Here is a 22,163-nt window from a genome sequence, read left to right as displayed (position 1 = left end):
TTAGTTTCAAGTGCATTTATTTTGAAATAAACAAGAATATTATATGCATATCTTCATATTCTACATTACATAAATTATTATTAAACACAAGAAAAATACTCTTAAAAACTAATCTGACATTTTCACATTCTATTTTATATTAAGTGCCTACAATTAGGAACTATATATAGAAAAATGATAAAATTGTCTCTAGCCAGCCTTAAAAGCAAAGTGCACTATTGCCTAGGGTAGTGGAGGAGCCAAGTGATGATGGTGCTGCTGCCTTCTCTATGGTGAGGACCACTATGAAAGGGCAGCAGGGACTGAAGACGAAGGAGGGGAACCCCTTCAGTAACTCCCTATCCTTTCTTCCCATTTTTTGTCCTTCATCACTGAAGTAGCAAATTGGGCTTTACATACACTGACAAGAAGCAGTGAGACAGTTCTGCGTACCAAGATGATACATTGAATACCAATGATTCCCTAAATGATCACACGGGGACTGCAGCTTATCCATGTTCTGTTGTGTCAGTTCAAGAACCTCTATACAAATCTTTCTTGATTTTTGTTGTCAGTGGTTATTAAGCATGTCAAGGTGGAAATTTGGTAAGTATTCATCATGAAATATAAATTAAAATAGCATCTTCCAAAAGCTTTCTGAACTGGCTGTTTCTTAGATTAAAGCCACACCTAAAAAGATATTCTAATTAGCTTCTTTTTTTTTTTTTAATTTTCAAAGTGGAATTTCTTAAAAAACAGCCTGCTTTTCATTTTGTTTTGATTTTTAAATAGAGATAATTCTTATGATAAATTAAGTATTTATGAACTTAGGTGTACTTCCATAGATGCTATACATCTTTTCCACTTGCATGCAATGTTAAGATGGTATTCACACAACATGCACTAAACAGAATTTTGAAATGTTTGCTTACAAGTACTTGGAGTACTAGAAGATTTAAAACCATTATTTTGGTTTTATTCTGTCAACCAAACAAAATACTTGCCTTTCTGGTAACACTAATTTATTGACATTAGTTTTAATGTGTGTCTATCCAGATAGAAATCTTTCAAGGCACAGATTGTTCCTAAACAGATTTATTTAAGGTCCAGTGAACCTTTTCAAGAATGATATAAAAATTGTGTTTGTGTTTCTTTAGACCTAATTCACATCACATAATAATCATTTTGAAAGGGTGTAAGAAAAAAACACTGCTACTGAATTGCAAAGAAAAAAAATTAGGGAAGAGAAAAAATAAATATAACAATGTTCCTATGACTGTTTCCGTAACACCTAAACGTACAGGACATAAAAGGTCATGGTGGCTACTGACTGCCTGTAGTCTCCATCACCTTATTAAAACCCAATTTATGTCTAATATTTGATGCACGATAATCAAATAATATAACTGAGCATTACTCTGAGCTGCTGCATGCATTTATGTTTTCTTTTGCTTTTTAGTTTGACACAAACACAAGTTATTTAACCATTTTTCAGATGCTGCATTCCAGAGTAGCAAATTAGATGACAACAATTTCTACTCAATACCATGTCTTACTTCATATAAAAGTGCACTATTCACAAGAACACATGAAATTTTACTCTAATATAAGTGAATTTATACATACGGAAATACAGTTTAGAATAAATATTATGAAGTGTGTGTTACTTAACATGAATTTGAATATTTTGACTTTCCTTCAGCGTACTGCTTGTAAGATATCTTAAAATCAATATATTTTTTTTAAAGATAAATTAATAAAAATAATAGTAAGACTTAGGGAATCTGAACATTACAGTCCATACAGTACCACTCTCAGGTAAATACCTATCTTTCACATTATGACCATAATATTATTACCATTTTCAAAATAACTGCTTTGTTATAGCTTCTAAGAGTTTAATTTGTACATTCAACTCGTATGTAATTGTTATGCTACATAACGCACTCTCATTTCCAATTCAGCACAAACATTTAGTAGTGTTCTTCTGAAAGCAAATTCACAGTCTAAGTTGATATGGGCAGTTTCTGTTCATTGCCAAAATGTTTTCTTACCCAGGTGTAATACTTCTTTTTTGTTTTCCTTTACGTGACAAACATCTCTCAAAATAATGACAAATATTCAAAATGTGATCTTAAAAAAAAAAAAAAAAAAAAAAAAGACTTCTGCCAATCAGAGGATAGTTTGTCATTTAAATAAATACATACTGAAAACTGGTTGTAAGGGTTCATAACCAGTACTTTTAGTGGAAAAGTTGTCCTCTGTTTTCTAACACAGCTGGAAGATTCACAATTCACCTGGGTTAGCTTGTTCTTCATCCAGAATTTATAGGAATAAATATAGTTCTAACCAGTGCACGTAATCCTTATTTCTTTCTTTATCTTAGCATATCTCGTCTCCGAAATTGCTTCCATAGATCTCTGAGATGTTCACTGGTTACAGTCATCACACAAGAATAATATTCCTTCCAACCAGACTTCGGACTCTCCTGTGAAAAGTGAAAACATAGAGTTGGAAAAAGATATTTTTCACTCTGATACTACATTAAATTTTACTCAGACTCATACAAACCAGATATATGCTTTAATATTAAAATAATGAAAGATCAAATACTTCTATGGCTCAAAAGTACTTAAAATGAGGGTTATAAACCTTTAGGTAGGGTAAGATTTCAAAAAACATCCTCACCTCACAGCACACAGCATTCAACCAAAGCCTATTTGTATTAAAAGCTATAGGAAAGGACTATTCCTATTCATTCAGATGTGTCTCCTACTCTCTATATAGTTTTCTTTCTTCCTTCTTCATGTTGACACTGCGCTAAAAAGTTCACCTCTAGCATGCGCATAGACACCTATTGATGTTCATGAAACTGAGGCATTAACAAAGGCCAAATATAACAAAGGTAGATGATATGAAAGCTTCTTTATACTAGGTTACCATAAACCTAGACTGCATTGTAGCTCAGTAACATTATTAAGCGCCCATTGAATGGAGAGGAATAATGGCCAAAGGCTGTCCTGGGAGACTCAATAGCCTGTATGCTGTCTGCAGGCATCACTGGATCTCCTTATTTCTTCCACTATACCTAATTTCACAAGCCTGTTTTGATAGTGTGTACACAAAGATGGAGCAGGATAGCAACTAGGGAAAGAAGCTAAGGGAGGAACAACAATTGTCGATGAGTCACAAGCATTTACAAGTAATTTTCAATCATAATCCATCAGCATCTACAGGAAAATGGTTACAGTGTCAAGGTGAGAGACTGCCTGATAGCTTGTTTTGGTTAAACTGAGAGAAGTTGTGAAAAATATCGTGCCATCGCAGAATACCAACCATTACAGAATGAAACCTATATTCCCAAATATCCTTATTACTATTCTTATTACTCATCTTGTATAATTAAAAGCATAAAGTATTATGCAGAAGTAGTAAATACTCAGAAAACAATCTAATCCACAGCAGTACTTTAAATATTAGAAATAATACTTACATTAATAAGTAATTTAGTTGAGATTTATGGTCAATTTTATCTAAAAATGCATTACTTGTACAATGCATTGCATTATTTCACAAAAGCACATTCAGTTGATTAACTGGTGCTTTAAGATATGCATTTACTTTTTATTTTATTAAACAGATTCAGAGAAATGTTCATGAAAATCTGTAAAAGAAATGCTGAACTACATGAACTGTTCACCTACTTCTAAATGTATACATTTCTGTTGTATCTACTCTCTGTGTACTACACTTACAGAAGAAACATCTTGTCACATTGCTCTCTAATATCTTCCCATTCCAGTGGAATATTTTCCTCCCACTGTATCCAGAGATGTTTTTAAGGGTCTACTCAATTTTAGCACCAAGTCTGACTTCTGTAACTGCCAGTTACATTTGTAAAATGACTAAGGTGTGGCTATCCCACACTTCTCACTTCTTCTGCTCTGGAGATGAGTTAAGCAGCAGCCACTTCAGTTTTTATTTTTATTTTTTTTAAAGCTCTCTCTTCTGACAGACGTATTCAACTATTGTATATTGGTAAAGTACGGAAACTAACAGCTTTCAAAGTATTAACTACATGACAAACCAGAAGACAAAAGACAGTAATTTATTGTTGAAGTATGAATAAATATGAGGTTCTAAATTCATGCTTAAGTCTTTCACATCTTTCTCAAAATGAAATTTCCTTCCGCAATCCAAAACATGTTTGTTTTACCTACTATTACTTCCTAAAAAACTTAATTAGAAATTTTAAAACCCCACAAAATTCAGATCATCTAGCAAACAGTTTTCGTAATTCAAAAATCTTAAGGTATTGAATAAATCATTGGGATATACATCTCAATTTCTAGTTTTACTATTGTGACAAAGTATTTATGCCAATACTGTAAAAGTCAATACAATCAGAATTACAGCTTAAATACCTATTACAGTTACTGAATATACAGTTTATCAAACAGCATATTTAAATGGATTAGAATTCCTAATGAAGTTGGCCTCTAGCATCCTGCTTCAGAAATGAAAAGAAAGCTGGAGAGGGACTCTTTGCCAGGGACTACAGTGATAGGAGAAGGAATAATGATTTTAAACTAAAAGAAGGTAGGTTTAGATTAGATGTAAAGAGGAAATTCTTTACTATATGGCAGTGAGGCACTGGCACAGGTTGCCCAGAGAAGCTGTGGATGCCCCATCCCTGGAAGTGCTCAAGGCCAGGCTGGATGGGGCTGTGGGCAGCCTGGGCTGGTGGGAGGTGTCCCTGCCCAGGGCAGGGGGTTGGAACTGGGTGGGCTTTAACGTCCCTTCCAACCCAAACCATTCTGTGATGCTGTGATTCTAAATTAGCTCTGGAAGTGCTTTGTTAAAAATTTAATGGATAGCCTTTTCTTAAAATGTTCGAAGTACAGTCGACCTCTCAACTCTACTCACCAATTCTCTACTAAAGTTTTTTTTTCCTGTTCTCCCTACAGTACATACAAAGCAGTACACCTGCTGATGCCCAGCCAGGTTCTGTGCCCTGCAGCAAGAGCAATGTAGAAAGACAAGCTCTCCAACAACACTGTCAGCTCTTTAGACCACAGGGACCTTGTATAATTGATCCCCAAGGACAGATTTTAATTATTTATTATAAGGGTATAACATTCTTTATGCTGTGAAGGAAATGGCATTTATGCAATTTAGAGAGATGCACTGTTCAGCACAATGAACTGTTTATCCCATTTCAGAGTGCCAATTCAAACTATGGTATAGTCAGTGGTAAGTATGCCAAAAATCTGCATTTCTTTCATCAGAGTTCTAAGCTTACCACAGAAAGTATATCGAAGCACAATGATCTTTACATTTACATTTGGAACAAAGTAAAATTCAGTGAAACCACACTGTACCTAACCTTGGGATGCGTTTGCAGCAGATTTTTGTATTTCACATAATTTGTGTTCTGCATTTTGTTCCATTCTGTACATCAGAAACTGTACATCAGACTGAAATTTAATTAACAATTGAAACTTTTCAATTTCAAATCCCCAGCGAATCAGTCTTCATTCTCTTTTCCATTTAAAAACTAAATAGAAAATAATTCTTTTTAGTTCACTTTCACCTCACACTGCATAGCAAAGACAAATTTAGTTTCTCCTCAGTAGCTAACTCTAAACCACTTCTTAAATTTTTGACTGAAGTTTCCATTTCCATTAACAAAAGTTTGTAACTATCTTTAAGAAATACTTATATCGTGAAATTATAAGCTATGTAACATTTTACACAAAAGGAACTCAGAAGAGTTCTAGATATGTTAACGTAATCCATCACAAGAGACAAGGAGCAGTTACTCAAGAGACGAGCAGTGGCTGACTAACATGTCTGTAGGGAAGAAGGAATTTTACACATATGAGGCTTATACCACATTCTTCACTGCACAAGGAATGGATATCTGATATAGTCCTACACAAGCAAGCTTTTGGTACCAGAAGCATCCTTGTTATAGCACCCAGGAGTTCCAGGTGGCAAGAGTAGGCTAAATTAACCAGCAATCTCTACACTACTATCATGAAGTTGCCTGTGATCATGGAATTGCACTCGGAATTACTTTGTTTTCTCTGTGCTGTCTCCCAGTGTGTACTGTAGACATTCTGTTATTCAACTTCAAAAATTTCCCTTGAGAATGACTTTATACAGACAAAATACAGATAAAATCTCCCTTTATAAATCTCCACCGTGTATGTGTGTAAATATCTGTATATGTAAATATATATTTTCTTCTTAGAGTTGACTCTATCTTAACACACAATTTATTGCCTGAATTCAGACTCTGTCAAGATGTCTAGGTATGTAAACTTGATGCATTTATCACAGTCTCTGTTTTTGCCACCAAACTAATTTTATTAAGCATGATGATTAGACATTGGATTCTTTTGTGTCACTTTATTTTGCTCCAGTCAGTCACATAACCTTCACTGAAGGTATCAGGAAAGCATCATGACTGTATAATGTTTTGCCTATGTCTTGTAACAGCTGTTCACTACCTTGAAAAGTTCAGAGTTTAAACAACACTTGCGCAATTACAATGCAGATTGTACCTGGCAATGTAAAATCTAGAAAACCAAAAACAAAACAACCTAATCAATGGCAGAATTAGTGGGGACAAAGAGACACAGCATGATATTTAAAGATATGGGAAAATAAGAAAGGAAATTCTGAAAGAGTCAAAGTTTTAAAGAGATGAAGTTACACACATTTTACCTGAAGCCACAAATTTCCTCTTATGTGATTGTTGAGCTAAACCAACATTTTAGTAATCCAAGTATTTCATTAGCTATTTATATTTCCATTAATTGGGTGGAGAAACTAGACACTTTGTTAAGATCAATTCTCCTTTTTTGTTCCTTATATACTAGTAAAATGTTTCAATATTTAGGTTATACTAACTATATGTTAACAGTTAATCAAAATAATAAAGAAAGAATCCTATGGTTATTATTATTTTAATGTAATAGTATAGTGTATGCAGATGAAATAGAACTCACGTTGTTCTGTGAAGACAAATCAGCTGCATAAACCTGGATATGCCCCAAGCTATCTAGTAATAGTAATACTGCATTTCAAAAAAGCACCCTGCTCAAAAGATGTGACACTTCATTGGAAAAAAAAGGTACAAAAAGTACCAAAGACGACAGCTTGGGACACATGCCATGGGGATGTGTCAGTAGTTTAAATATTATTCTCTCTCCCTTACCTATCTTGCACAGGCATCTACAAAAGAAAAACATCAGAGGGACTGGTGAGCTGGTGGGCTACCAGTACAAGTAAATAGACCACACCTCTCATCCTTAAAGACTTGATTTTCCACTGTGATGGAAGCCAGACACCACCTCTGATAAACAGGATCCAAGGAAAACCTGCTGAGTGATGCTATATTGCTGCCACACTGTTTAAGAGATGTTTAAACCTGAGGCACCCGAAGACGGTTATTAGACAAGAAACCTCAGCTTAATATAGTGCCTCCGAATTAAAAACATTAGGGGAGCCATAGTCAAAACATCTGAGTCAAGAGCACATGAGATGCACTGATTGCTCCACTGGTCCACTCACAAACCACTGGCTATGGGGCTTTGTTTGGTACATCTCTTTGTTCCCCCACATTGCAAAATAATAAATCTGAAACCTATATTAGCTGCTGTTACATTAGCTGCTTCGTTAGCAACTTCTGCAAAGCCTATAAACATAAACAGGAAAAAGGTGCTGGCACCAAAACAGTGAACTGCAAAGGAATAAACTCTTGCCTTATGCAAAGGAGTTTAAGATTCAAACAAACATTTCTGCTTTGTCCAGAGGGTGACTAGTGGTTTTGCAATATGTCTCCAGAATATCTACACTGCAGTTTTTACACTTCACAATACAATTTAATTGTAAGAATGAATATTCATGTGGTAGATACACAGAAACAGCCATGGTGGTCATGTGCGGTCGCAGTGCTTATTTTTGAACACTGCTGATGTAGAATAAATTGTGCCAAAACCACATTTTTGTTTTCAAAAGCAACTGTATAAATCAAAGCAGAATCAAGTTACTTATTGGCCCTCAGAGAGAAAAATTTGCTTTTACAATCTTCATTGGTAAATATTTATTAGCTCTAGGAACCTGAGAAATTATTGAAAAGATGATCACAGGACAGACAGAAAACAATAACAGGAACTAGGAAAGAATAGTTTTCCCTATTCCAAACATAGCACAAAGTTGCAATTGGCTTACAAAACATTGACAGCATGAGTTAGTTATTGCCAACTCCAGAATAAAATCCTACCACTTCAGTCAAAAACACAACGTGACATTTTGAGCTACTACATTGCTTACAATCAGATAACTTAACTCCTGAATTCTGAAATGGGAAACGAAGCAGTGACAGTTTAACATTCAGCCATTCCTGCAAGCATGCCAGCACACTCAGACTGGACAGCTAACACATACCGTAATTTATCTGCTATAGAGTTCCTTCCTCACGCAGGATTTGAAAGTAGTATACCTCTGTATAGGTTTGTAGCCCTGTGGAGCAGAAGATGGAGAAGTGCGCAGATGCAGACAACATGTGAAAGCAGCCAGTTAAGCATAAGACAACAGTATCACGAAAATACAAAAAATGGCTTTAAGTGACGAATAACTAGAAGATACAGTATAGTATTTGCTAGGTAAAACCTTTATCATTTAGTCATCAAGGACTGAATCTTTCAGTTTAAAAATTTAATTTATAGAAGAAGGGGAATCTACTTGGATATTTTTAAACTGAAAAAAAAAAAAGGAAATAACTTTTAAACCAAACAGCAAGCAGAAAAAAAGCTTTTCATTTTAAGTTTATGGCAATACTCTAACTGACCACTTGATGGCAGATTATATACTAGTGTGCTTCAAAATAGTAAAACCATAAAAAGTTTCAGATTATGTTATTGTGTTCAAAAAGACAGAAATTTCATTTGATAAACTCTTTAAGACTTTTGTTTTCTCAAAACCATACTTCAAATACATGTTAAAATGAACATTTATAACGTTTCTATAAGGGGTAGTACCTGACTTCAAGTTCATAAATTTATGGCTCAGTTTTTAAATAGGACAAATAGGACACAGACCTTTCAGAATTCCAGTTTCACCACACTTAAGTAACTCTTTGCTCTTGCTTTAAGTGCCTTTGCTTTAGTTGGATTATATAATTACAAATGCCCTTTTTTAATAATACATGGTTCTAGTAACAAGATTTGTAATAAGCTCAAGATTCTTCTGGGCAAACATTTTCATAAAGCTACTTTAAAAAAAGTTGAATTACTGAGTAGAAAATGTTAACTGTGAAATCACACTTCACATCATAGGTCTGTTTTAATCTGCTATTTTGAGATGTTTTTAGAATGATAATCAGGAACTACACTGACTTGGGTAGGCATTAATTGTAAGATACTTAATATTAAAATCAGGCATTTACACTTGATAACACAGGTTAAAATTTGACAAGGCAAGGATTTCCACGGAGCTACAAACTACTGCATAAGCGGAAGCTATAATGTTCTTTGATCTGTACAATGAACTGACCAAATCTTCATATAGTTTCAAAACATAGTTATTAACAAATAAAAGATTAGTGATTTGTTAGTTTTGATTTAGCACAAGACAATGTTTGAGCCTACCACAATGTAGGAGCTAAAGAATAATTTTTTACTTGGTCTAATCACACTAAATACTGTACAACTTTAAATGTACAAACAACAGGAAGCACTTAATAACACTTTCCACCAATCGGTTCTGGACTATAAGTTCTTATGTTTCTTCTTGTTCCCCTTCTAAAACAATATGGGGGAAGGAGGTGTTATTAAACTTAAAAGGAGGATTTGTGCAGAGTTTTCACATCATAGGCCACTACCCACACACCCAGAAAAATCAGGTTTGTGTGATACTTACAAAACCTTTCTTGAAGTGGTTAACCGACAAGTTTGGTACTGTACCTGTCTTGGAGTACTACTGAGCAGTGAAAAGAAAGCTATTTTTTTTTCCTGAATAATCTATCAAATCTGCATGTAGGTATGTTAAAAAAAAAAAAAAAAAGAATATGGTATTTTTGGTCACTGAGCTATAGGACCAAATCTTTCTACACAATCCAGGAGATATCCAATATCTAATTAAAACTAGACTTAACACTTATGAATGAAGGTGCTACTTGTCTAAACATCATTGCCTATCCTTCATAGTTTTTATACTGTCCACTAGAATATTTTCAAGTGGCCTACGCAAAAGAAAGGCACATGCATAAGTTTAAATAGTGCTGGATGACACTCAAGAATTATATGTGATTTCTGTCATGCATTTTGTGAAACAGAAACATGTAAAAACAATTACAAGAATTGCTTAGTAAGCAGACTGTGCTCTGGTTAAATTAACGTACGCTGCACATTTACATTTAGTAAACAATTAAAACATATAGCTGAACATCTTGAAACGGTTATGAAACAATCATCATTCCCACACCATAAAGGATTTGAGGACCAACAAGAAAATAAGCTCATCACAAATGTAGTGGTTGTTATCCACACTTTTACATTAGGTCATATTACAAAAATAACAAGTAACCTATTAGACCCAACATCACTTCACAGAAAGTTCTAAAATTGCATTTAGAAACCTAATTAAAAATGACTAAAATTACATTACAGAAATAATATACTGAAATGTGAATTTAGAAACCATTATATACTCCTTACAGAGAGGTTAAAGTTCAAAATTTATGCCTAAGGGATTAGGTTGTAGGTAAAAACAGAATTTTGCATTTGGTTAAAAATGTTAACACCTGTTATATGAAGAAAAAAATGCAACTGTTATTGATCATACCCTAATTTAAGTTTTTTCTGCTACTTTACAATTGCTACAGTGTACTATACTACAATGAACCTGAAGAGGGCAGTAAGGCCTATACATTCAACTAAAGGACAAAGTTCTGTGTGTGATTTACAAGCTTGTTCCCTAGGAAAATTTTCTGCAAGTAATTTCCTGCCCTCTAGCTTCTTGTAATTTAATGTGTTAGATATAGGTTTAAATTATCAAAAGCAACTTTGAAGCAGAATATAGTGTTGTTCAGTGTAACTTCACTAATTCTTTATTTGAAAATTTAAACTATCATATGCTGCAACTCTTTCCAACGCTCACTGTCAACACTTGGTATTTTAAGTGTTTTAAAACAGCTGATGGACCTTTAACTGAACTGCCTGAGTTAGAGAGACAAACTCTCTTTCCTGAAAACAACCCAGGCGTAATTAATATCCTTGTTAAAACTCCTAATGCTAATCAATCAGTTGAATGATACAGAAAAAAATACAGTATGCAGTGGATTGCTCATCTCCAATCTGATTTGTTTGACTGCTTCAGGATTTCTCTAACATATGCTTAAACATATAAACATTTAGTTTGCAACATATTGATGCTTCAGATCACAAAGTAAGTAACAGTAAGTAGTGAAGTCAATTAAGGTAATTACAAAAACTAAAATCCTTACCCTAAACCCTCGATTAAGTCTATCTTTCATAATGCCGATAAATTCTTTGTAACTCAATTGGTCATCTCTGTCAACATCAAAAATCTTGAACACTGTGTTCACCAAATGTGGTGAAAGCTTCACACCTGTGGCTACATACACAGCACGCTTGAATTCATCTACATAAAGAAAATAGCAGAAGAAAAAATAAACACAGAAATTTAAACTTGAGAAACTTGGGATTAGGAAAATCATGTAAACTTTTAAACTAAGCTTTCACACTTAAGTACTCAAGAATAATAAAACATGAAAAGTAGAATTGAATTTCACAGGTCTAAAATAAGTAGTTCTCAAATGGTATAAAATAATACGTACGATATCCTTTATTTTGCATGAAATACAATAGCACACGTAGTATACTATATGTAGCAAAATCAGAAAATTTTATTGTAATTCACCTTACATTACATTTATACTGATGATATCTACTTAATTAACAAGAAACAGAACTTGGGAAATAGAGCACAGAGAAAACCATATACTCCTTTAGTAAGGCCACATAAGGTAGGACTACACTGGTGCTAACTTGTTAGACACACTGAGATGCTACTTGGAGTGAGCACACAAGTTTGACATCTTCACATGGTTGTTCATCTTGCACTCCCCAAGCATCTCAACTGTCATATTAAGCATTTCAGCTGGTACATGCCTTTCAGTGCCCACTTACTGATTCGTTCAAAAATATGTCTAATCCCTCTTTGAACCTCCTGATACTGTTTCCTTCTATGAATTTCACAGCAGTGAGTTCCACAGACCCACTGTGTAAATAAATGCTTTTGTTTGCTTGAAACTGATCTCTTACTAGAGTCATCAAGTGCCTCTTAACTCTTGTATTGCAGGATTTGGTGATAAACTTTTCTGCATTCTGCTTATCCACCACTTACATGATCTTGTAAGGCTTTATCATATCTCTTACAATAATTCAGACTTCCCCTTTCACAGCTAGATTTCTAGCCTTTTTAGCATTTTACCTTAGATGCTAAAACTAAAAACTAGGACTCACAGAACAATTTCCTCTCTGTTTTTGTCAACAGTTCAGTATCTTTGTCAACAAATGCAATAATTATCTGACTTTTTAATAATACTTACCCTGACCTATGGAACGACTTGCAAAATTATACATTTGCATTGCAATTGTAAAGTCCTCTAGATTGTTCAAGAACTGGAAAAATGATCTAAACTCATCAAATGTGATACCCTAATGAATAAAAGAATATGTGTATTAGTACCATTAGAATTATCAGTAGTGGTGACAAGTGAATAAACAAACCTTGCCATTACATATGTCTACTTCATTTAATAATAGATATTACATTCACTGAAATAAAAGTTTCTACTGCAGTTAGTGAAGTAAAGAACTGTAGCCACCTGAAGAATGTAAGATGTTTTTCCTGTTTGCCACTGCAATGGACAGTAATTCACACTCAAAATACAGTCAAAAATGCTGTTCCACTACTTAAGGCAATCTTAAAAATTCCAGGAGGATTTTTATGATATGGCAGTAGATACTGAGAATAAGAGTTCAGGTTTGTATAAATATCAGAGTACGTCTACTACTCAAAACCTGCAAACTACTACTAATTCTATGTGTGTGTGCAAAAATACACTGAATTCATAGACACGTTATGATCTAATGTAAGCTCTATACTTTAAGTTGAGGGTTTTACATATCCAGATTTAGCCACATAAATCTCTTCAGTTGATACTCTACATTTTACATCACAGCGCTTGTTCAACTTCAATAAAAACAAACAAAAAAAACCCAAACCCACAAGCAACCTTTTTAATTTTGATCAGAATTCAAATTTCTTCTGTGAAGGTGCTAAGTTGTTAAAAGAACTTTTTTTTTCTTTTCTTGTGGTATACTACTTCCCTCTACACATTCAAAGTGCTGATAATTTACCTCTAAATCATTTGTGAAAGAAATCTTAAACAGACACTTTGAATTGAGCCAGGACTGAATTAATGCCTGCCTCTCATTTGCTAGAATGGGAATACCTTTCTATGTAAAATAAATAAAAAAGTTCAGTTTCCTTTGGACAGATTATATTTTAATACAGCAAATAAAACTGTTATATTAGTGCACAAATTCTGTTAAAATTCGTAGACTTTCCTTGGAAGCTGATATTTGTAGTAGTTTCAGTTAAACAAAAAACATCTAGGAACCATGAAAAAACGAGCTTCATACAATTTCTGTTGCACTGCCTTGGCTTTATATATTAAAAGCTACGCAGACCTTTTACAGAGTACTTAGAACTGAACTCCTCAACAGCTAGACTGGCAACTCAGGAAGGGTCAGTGAGTGTAAACTCTGATCCCACCCACACTGCTTCCTCTTACACCTAATCTGGTACAACAGAGACAGCCCTGCCTTCCCTTTCCATTCCCCAGCCATTAAAAAGAACCACACACCCATTGATAATTATGTATGTGACCCATTATTAAAACTATAATACATCTAGATATGAATCCAATGAAAAAGAGAAGTCAGAAGAAAAGGTTTTTTAAAATCTCATTGTTAGAAAATTGTTTTTTCAAGACGTTTTTTGTTGTTTAAAGTGAACTTGAATGTAATATAAAGCTTCAAAAATACTATTAACTAAATCACATAATGAACACAAATAATTTGATGTTATTTACTCTTCTACTTTGTATTCAGGAAGAAATCTGAAAAATGGAAGATGCACAGATTATTATCAGAATTAATTCCTGGTGCAAATGAGATCTGTGACACAATCTCAGAACTTCAGTCCAGCAAGGCTATGTTTTCACCTTGATGACACTGGGACTTGGTGCTGTGGCCCACTGCTGTCCTAGCTAAACAGTTACCTTTTCTTCAGGAATCCTGCAGCGCATGTTTTCCAGGTAACTTGATGTATTTTCCACATTTGTATACCTCAAAAGAATATGGGCAAAGTCTTCCTCACTGATGGTGTTCATCCCATTAGAATAGGAAAGGAATTCTATTTCTAGAACTTCCGTTTGTAGGTTGTCCATAAATCTGAAGCATAAATATGAAGCAATATATAAATAGCACATGGCTTTTTATTATAGAATCATAACATATCCTGAATTGGAAGGGACCCGCACTGAGTCCAACTTCTGGCTCCACATAGGATCAGCCCCAAAATCAAACCATATATATCTGTTTTATTTTGTTAATTGCTTTATTTTGCTCTTCGTATGTGTAGTACAGAGGAAAAATAACATTTATATCCTATATACGTTATATACACAAATGCATAAACTATATGTATAGTAATGTAATAAACATTAATTAGAGCATAAAAATATTTCTTCACAAACAATTCATAAAATTGAGACTCACCTATAAAAATCTTCAAAGTTCAGTTCAGCTTTTCCTTTCTTGCCAAAAAAGTGTACAAGCAGTGTCGTGTCTGACAGTGAACTTGTAGTATCATCAGCACGCTTAAATATTAGAATAAAAAAAATTAAAGGCCATTATTGGATCAGTTACGGAAGGATAATCTGAGAATGCCTATCAACACAATAGGCCTTTCTATCAAAAGAGTTTGTATGTTTTACGTTCACAGCGTTAAAAAAGATTTTTAGTATTAAAATTAAAGTTAATTTAGTCACACAATTTTCAGGCAGAAGAACTTTAGGCTGTTAATTGCATTCAGTAGAAAACACTTTGAACAACAATCTAATATAACGGTTGAATATAATGAACAGTCTAATGTAATACGATGAAGGTGGAAAAAAAGAATAAAAAAACAAGCTTTTGAGAAAAAAAATGATCTAGTCAGTTGAGGTAAATCATAAGAATAACACCCTCTGTATACAATCTCCTCTCCTTTCTACTAAGCAACTACAAAGATACTAAAAATAGTTACTTCATATAATCTTGTTTTATATTTCAAAATTATTAAGTATGGAACTGTATTCCAGAAACAATCAATAAGGTGTACGTTATTTGATTCTGTATTATAAGTAGCAGATGGCTACAGATCACATGTTCTTGTCAAAAGAGATTGAAAACAACAGAATTGTAAAAAAAAAAAAAAAAAAAAAAAAAAAAATTCCATGGAGGGATATTATTTTCATTTATTCTCTTAGGAATATTCATCATCTCCAGAGTATGTGGTCCCTGCAGAGACTTTTTCCTTAATAAATAACTATCAACTTCTAAGGCACAGAATGACAAGAGTAGAAGCAACTAATTTTGACCATTTGTTATAGGAAGACTTTTAAATATGTGCAACATTTTTTTTTAACTATATAAATATTCATTACCCATAACTGTCACTGTATGTGCATTGATTTTACCGCTTTTACAAGGAGACTCTTCATATACTGAAGAGCTAGAAAAACGGTTCAGTAAAGTAAGGGTCTTAAGCCATAGTATTCCACCATGGGAATGTCCTTCTGTTCTTATGTACATTTGCCAACATTTGAAATTCAAAAATATATGTAGTTTTCTTGTGCACCTGCCTAGGGAGAAACTTCTGTCCAAACTCCCATTTTCTTACAAAGACAAGATCTTATTTAAAAGCAAAGGGTGGGAGGCAGTAGTCCCTGCTAATAGCTTGCCTTGGACAGACAATCAGCAACACCATATTTTTATGAAAGTATGCCTACCGACTCCACTCTTAGAGTACAAAATAGAATATACAGTACAGAAACCTAGCAAGTATTTAGAAGATGACTTATAATATTAGTAATTTATCACCATGACAGATTATAAACATATTGGATTTATTTTAAGTACAGAAATCTGTAAAGATCAGCTTATACAAACCTGCAAGCAGCACTCAGAATCCTTTAAGTCTGACTTTATTTCCTAACTGAAGAGATCATGTATTTATATAATAATGGAGAAACTCTAAATGAGGAAACTACAAAAAAATCTCGAGTGTTCTTGAAAAAAACATTTCAGATCTACATTCTCTGAAATACAGTTTATTAATTTCACATTTATATACTAATTTGTAAGAAAGGTAAAATGCAATATTCATTAATAGTATTTATGAATCAACAACTAGGAAAAACATGAGGCGGTAAAAACACAAAATCTTTCCTTTTAACATCCAAGAGCTAAGAAGTAAGAAGGAAACATTTCTATACTTCAGTATAATCAGTGTAGGATTCTCAAGATTATATTTCATGTGCTCTAGCTTCCTCTTTATTCTCATATTCTTCTCCAGGAAGAAATAAGATGACGTAGTGTATATATAGAGAGGTATTTCATGCCTTTCAGTTAAGTTAGTGAGCAAATTAATTCAGAAAAGTAATCACTATTTGTCTTTTAATATTGTTATCCTCCACTACAGGACACAATATACTGAAACACAGATACCCTGATTTCTTATGTCTTGTAAGCAATTAAATCCCCAAGTAGATTCTAACAATTTCCCTCAAGTACACTGGAAAGATATCAAACATTAAATTATAGCCTTTCATCTTGCAAAAAAATTCAAAACCTTAGACTTAGGTTGCATTCACCCATACCTAAAGAACCATTTAAAAAATACAATCTGTAAGTCTTTTCACAATTCCCATTTGGCTAGCCTCACCAAATGAACAAACCAAAAAAAAAACCTAAAAACCTCCCTAAAAACCTCACCCAGAAACTCAACCCTGTACGCTTCTCCACAGAATTACAGGCAATGAAAAACTCCTTCTGCATTGATAGGACTATATATAAATTCTCTCTCTTAAGGGTAAAAACATAAGCTTTAGTCACTTAAAATTAGTTTATTATTCGCTATAAAGTTAATGTTCTATTTTACATCAGAGAAAATTAAATGACCAAACCTACTTCCATATATAAAAAGATGAAACTATTTTGATCCAGCTGTACTACACTGGAAGACTACTATTACTGTATTATTACTATGAATTATTACTATAAATATTGGCCTAAAACTCAATTCTGTAATACTACATTGAGATTTTTGCAAAAGCAAATCAATTCAAGCTGTTAGAGGTACAAAGAAACTGTATTTGATACCTGGGAAATGCAGATTCTACCTTAAGAGAATAATCAATGACCATGTTTTGTTTAGCCTACAATAATGAAAACTGAGGGCTATGACTGTTTTTATAGACACAACCATGAGTAAAAGAATAACAAAAGGTGAAAAAGCCCTCCTAGAATTAAAGGGCAACAGACTAAAGGGACTATGAGTAAATTTAGCTTGGAAATTGGAAGAAGTCCATCCAACTCCTCAGGTTCTAGAATAGCTTCTGAAGAGGAACAGCATGGACAAAATACAAATTACTTTTAATATTGAGTATACATTGTTTATGAAGCAAAGAAAAAGACTATTTTACTCCGTAGGTCTGTTTTAGTTCTATGTTCTTTCTCATTATGATCCTGCTTATGAAGCATATCACGAGAGAATCAGCAAGGAGTTGCTGTACATCCTTTAATGCCACAACTAGAAAAGCAATCAACTTCACTGTATGGGGCACAGAAAAGCCTAAATAATCTAGTTTTCTGACCCTCTTAAGTGATCAGTACAAATGACTTATCCAAGTATTTGAAAGTAGATCATGAAACAAGAATCTTACTAGAATTTAAAGAACTACGGAAATTTGACAGCTCAGGGATATTGCTAGTCCTCCATAATGATTTTGTAATATTCAATAAGATTGAGAAGTGTTTTCGTAACCTTAAAATATTCCTTTTTCGATCCAACAACTGTGCGATACTGTTTTTGTGAAGATAAGCTTTAATAACATGCATAAAAAGCACATTAAGGACCTAGAGATTAAATCCTTAAGGGGCTTAACTCTCATTTAAATTGTCACATCACTGGACCAAATCTAAATGACAAAGGTTTCCTGAACCTTCTCTAACTGTGAAATAGTGTCACTGTTAATGTTAGAAAATGCTTCCTACAATAAGGACTGAAGAGGACTTGATTTTCCAACTTTTTCAAAAAGTAACTTTGCTTTTACTTGGAAATGAAAACTTTGAGTTGTTGCATTGCATGGAATCAAATCCGTTTCATCCGAGAACTTTCAGATTTAAAGAAAGTAAAGAGAGGAAAATGAACAAAATGCATGAAATAAGAGAACAATCAGAACAGAAATAGATAAAATAGCAATGTGTTTATGGACCAGAGACAGAGGTTGTCTTATACCTCCGCAAGGTCTGAAAAGAGTGCTTGACTTGTGCTACGTCTCAAAGTATCCCAATAGCTTCTGGGGACAAGGTCCTCTCCTTCTGTTTTAAGAACCTGCAGAAGTTTCAAGAAGCACAATAAAACAACAGGTTACAGACTTTTAAATCTTTCCTAACTGATCCTCAGAAACAAGGCTTGATTCTTTTGCTTCTACACAGAGAAATCTCTACCCAGTTATATGACACTTCGTAAATCAAAGCAATACTGGTCCATTATGGCTATTTGATTTTTACTTATGATGTGGCTGTGCTGAAAGTGTCACCAGACTCCATCTACCCAAAGTAAGCAAGCTAGGGAAAGCAGAGAGTGATTTTTTTTCTATAAGTACATGTGAAAATGGCCATCTAAACTTTGTATTTTGCTGTAGGTTTTTCCTCACAATTTTGTTTTGCCTAATATATTAATTTTCCATCTTACAATAAGAAATTTATTTCCTTATTGATCCAAATATAAAAGGCATCATTCAAATTGTTATATTAATTTCATCCAATCACCAGGATGACATTCTTGTAGCAATAAGGAAAAGTAAAAATCAAGCCTAACAAACCTAACTTTAACTGACATACATATCAAGAAAACACTAGGCAAATGATGAACAAACTTACCTTACTTAAATGAAAAATAGGGCGTTTAATTTCTCCAAGGAAAATATGCTTACCTTTTTGCTCTGAAATAATCTGCATTATTTTTGGTCGCCTGAAAAATCCTCCCTTTTTATAAGCATTCCTTTATCTTGCAATTAGTCTTGAAAGATCTATGTAATATGTTGTTTTTTTTTTTTTTCCCTCCCCCAAAGAATCTAGGGGACACGATCCTGATGAAGACAGCAGAAGGCTAATCTGAATTTGGTTAGGGTTATTGTAACTACATGAATTTTCCTCCTTCCTCCAATTAATCTTAAGTAGGTCTCCCATTTTCAGGACTCCCTACTCACGTCCATATGGGCATGCAAGTCAAAAACACAGAATGAGTTTAATCTTCTACATACGATTTTTCTTTCTTTGTATCAGCACGTATTGTTTTATTAGACAATTTACACTGACCAGAATGCTGTGCAATGTGTAACACACACCATTATCACGAAGAATATTGTTTGTATTAATAGTTGACCTTCAACAAGTTGAAGGGTTACTGTGTCTGTGTATTTCACATTATGACATAAACCAGAAATACTAATATACAAAACTCTTTAGATAGCTGAAATATAATAGGATTTCCAACCTTCTCTTTTCCCTTAATGTTCATCAGTACAATAGCTCCTCAGGTAACAGGTCTTCAATACACTTGTAATATTTCCACCAGTGATGCCATTACATGAGTGAAGGTATTATCTAAGAGCTCTTATCAGTGCAGTGGGGCTCAGTGCACGTGGGACTGTCATGTATTAATTTGCCTCAGCTGTATTTCACATATATAAATAAATGAATCTATGATTTCTGTAATTCACATTTTTAATGAATAATGCTCTTAATACTACCAAAGCAATATTTCAGCACTAAGTCAATATGTAATTTGATAAAAAGAGAACCAATGAAAATACATAAAGATATTTAATATACTGTGTTGGCTGCAGAACATTGCAAAATACTTGCTGGAAGGTACTAAATAATCTAAAATACTTTAACTTGTCTACTGCTTCTAGAACTTCTATTATGTACTTTCTCCTCTATCCAATTCAATTCAGCTCCTTCTGTGAATTGTCATCAAAGAAACGTGACAAGTTACTAGGAATTATAGCCTTATTTAATATATACTACACTTTTATTTCCTTTTTGAAAAAATCTGGTTTTATCTTTCTCTTATGGTAGAGTAACTGTCCATATGCTGTTCATATTCACATTATTCTCATACATTCTCAAAACTCCGTTTAGTCCTAAATTGCTAAATTTAAAGGAATTGTTTTACTTCAGCGTGTACAGGATTCGGTCCTTATGGCATCAGTTTCCCTCTAACATTTACTTATATCCCTTTGATATTTACTAGGCCATGTGTTAGAACACCTCATTCTTTTATGCATACAATTCTGTAATATATCTATCTTAAGTACTCACTGAATTTATTCTCTTACTTTAGCTAACAGAATTAGTACTTCAGGGCATGCAGATTTTATTTTCCTTACATGCATCTTATGACAATTACTACATTTCAGTTGGCATTTGGCTAGTAAAAGCACTCATGCAATACATGCTGAGCTAGTCTTAACACACAACTGCAGTATGCACCAGATCATGACTTAAAAGAATTAACCTACAGAAATGAAAATACAAAAATATTTAAACCACTTAAAGCTGCATGGCATGCACCTTATGGCTTACAGACCTTGACACTTCTCAAAAAATTACAAGTGTTGTTAAGGATAAGGTGAAGAAAAGGGCCCAACACAGTACTTTTGCACTATCTCAGACATTTTAGGGCTGTACTTCCTTGGTCTCAAGTATCTTCTACTCCTCAGGGCATTAAGGGAAAAACTGAAAAGGCCACTACAATTCTGGTGAATACATTCAAAAAACCTGAACATTCTTTTTCTCTCTTGCCAGTTTCATCTCTTACTCTTCTAAAATGATCAAAAGTAAGTTTACAGTCACCTACATAATGAAGTTTTTTTTTCTGTAAGATCCTATTCTAGTTCATCACTAAAAGTTCTTGTTTGTTCTGTATGTGAAGCACAAAGGCTCTCCTTTTTTTTTTTTCTTTTTTTTCCTCTTTTTTTTTTTGACAGCATAGTAGGGGGCAGATGACGAAGGTGAAGGTTTCATATAACTTTTGCTATTACATCACATTATACACAAGGAGGCAAGACAGACTCAGGCTTAATGTACCTAGGTTAATTAACAAGATGGCTCTACAATTTTTTAAGATCTATTTTGTCCTTCTTCTAAAAAAATACTAATTCCTTCATTTTATATAAACAGTGAGAACAACCTTTCATTCTGGTAGTCTGGTCTGTTTCTGAATGCTTGCAATGAGCACATGCAACTTTTCATGGAAGTAAGCAACCATCACATTTTTACTGATTAGCAGAAGTAATTGACTTGATGAAAAATATAAATATAGTAAATATTCTTATTGCATATTATTTCACCTTGCTGGTGAAGACTGCATAAATTAAAAATATTTAGAGTACATACACTGTTAGTAGAGGTATGATATCCATAAAGTTGAAGACGCTGACATACAGCAAAAACGGGCCAAGTCAAGTATCACGTCAGAATGAAGACAAAAGAAGGAAAAAAAATAAAGACAACAGAATAGGTTAAGATTTATTTTATATAATATTAGATTTAGTTTTATTTTAAGGTGACAGTGAATAGAAAATGGTTTGCTTTATTTTCATTCATTAAATTTTCTTAAGAGAAATACGAAGTTGAAGAGATTAATGTCAGGAGGAAAGTTCCATTTTGTAATCTTTTTCAAAAACCTCTTCTTCTGGGTGCAAGTTTCCTTGTTCAGAATAAACAGTGTGTGAGAGATTCAAC

At 33.6% G+C, this 22,163-nt stretch overlaps 1 protein-coding gene across 3 annotated transcripts in view; it reads right to left on the bottom strand.

Annotated features, from left to right (window-relative positions):
- Window positions 1-22,163, bottom strand: part of MICU3 (mitochondrial calcium uptake family member 3) — a 47,829-nt gene continuing 25,666 nt past the window's right edge. Inside the window, exons 8-15 of one of the 3 annotated variants that reach the window (XM_035541315.2) lie at window positions 21,816-21,854; window positions 18,646-18,741; window positions 14,862-14,962; window positions 14,363-14,534; window positions 12,623-12,731; window positions 11,495-11,652; window positions 8,437-8,511; window positions 1-2,467 (exon numbers count right to left, since the gene is read on the bottom strand). In XM_035541315.2, coding sequence (XP_035397208.1) covers window positions 8,443-8,511; window positions 11,495-11,652; window positions 12,623-12,731; window positions 14,363-14,534; window positions 14,862-14,962; window positions 18,646-18,741; window positions 21,816-21,854 — 744 coding nt within the window. In that variant the 3' untranslated portion in view covers window positions 1-2,467; window positions 8,437-8,442. The remainder of the gene's footprint in view (window positions 2,468-8,436; window positions 8,512-11,494; window positions 11,653-12,622; window positions 12,732-14,362; window positions 14,535-14,861; window positions 14,963-18,645; window positions 18,742-21,815; window positions 21,855-22,163) is intronic. The other 2 variants (XM_050710661.1, XM_050710662.1) reach the window with 2 other exon arrangements.

This window comes from Cygnus atratus, chromosome 4, assembly GCF_013377495.2.
Source record: "Cygnus atratus isolate AKBS03 ecotype Queensland, Australia chromosome 4, CAtr_DNAZoo_HiC_assembly, whole genome shotgun sequence".
Taxonomy (NCBI): Eukaryota; Metazoa; Chordata; class Aves; order Anseriformes; family Anatidae; genus Cygnus; species Cygnus atratus.
The sequence above is the reverse complement of the archived record's forward strand: the minus strand, read 5'-3'. Positions and strand labels throughout refer to the sequence as shown.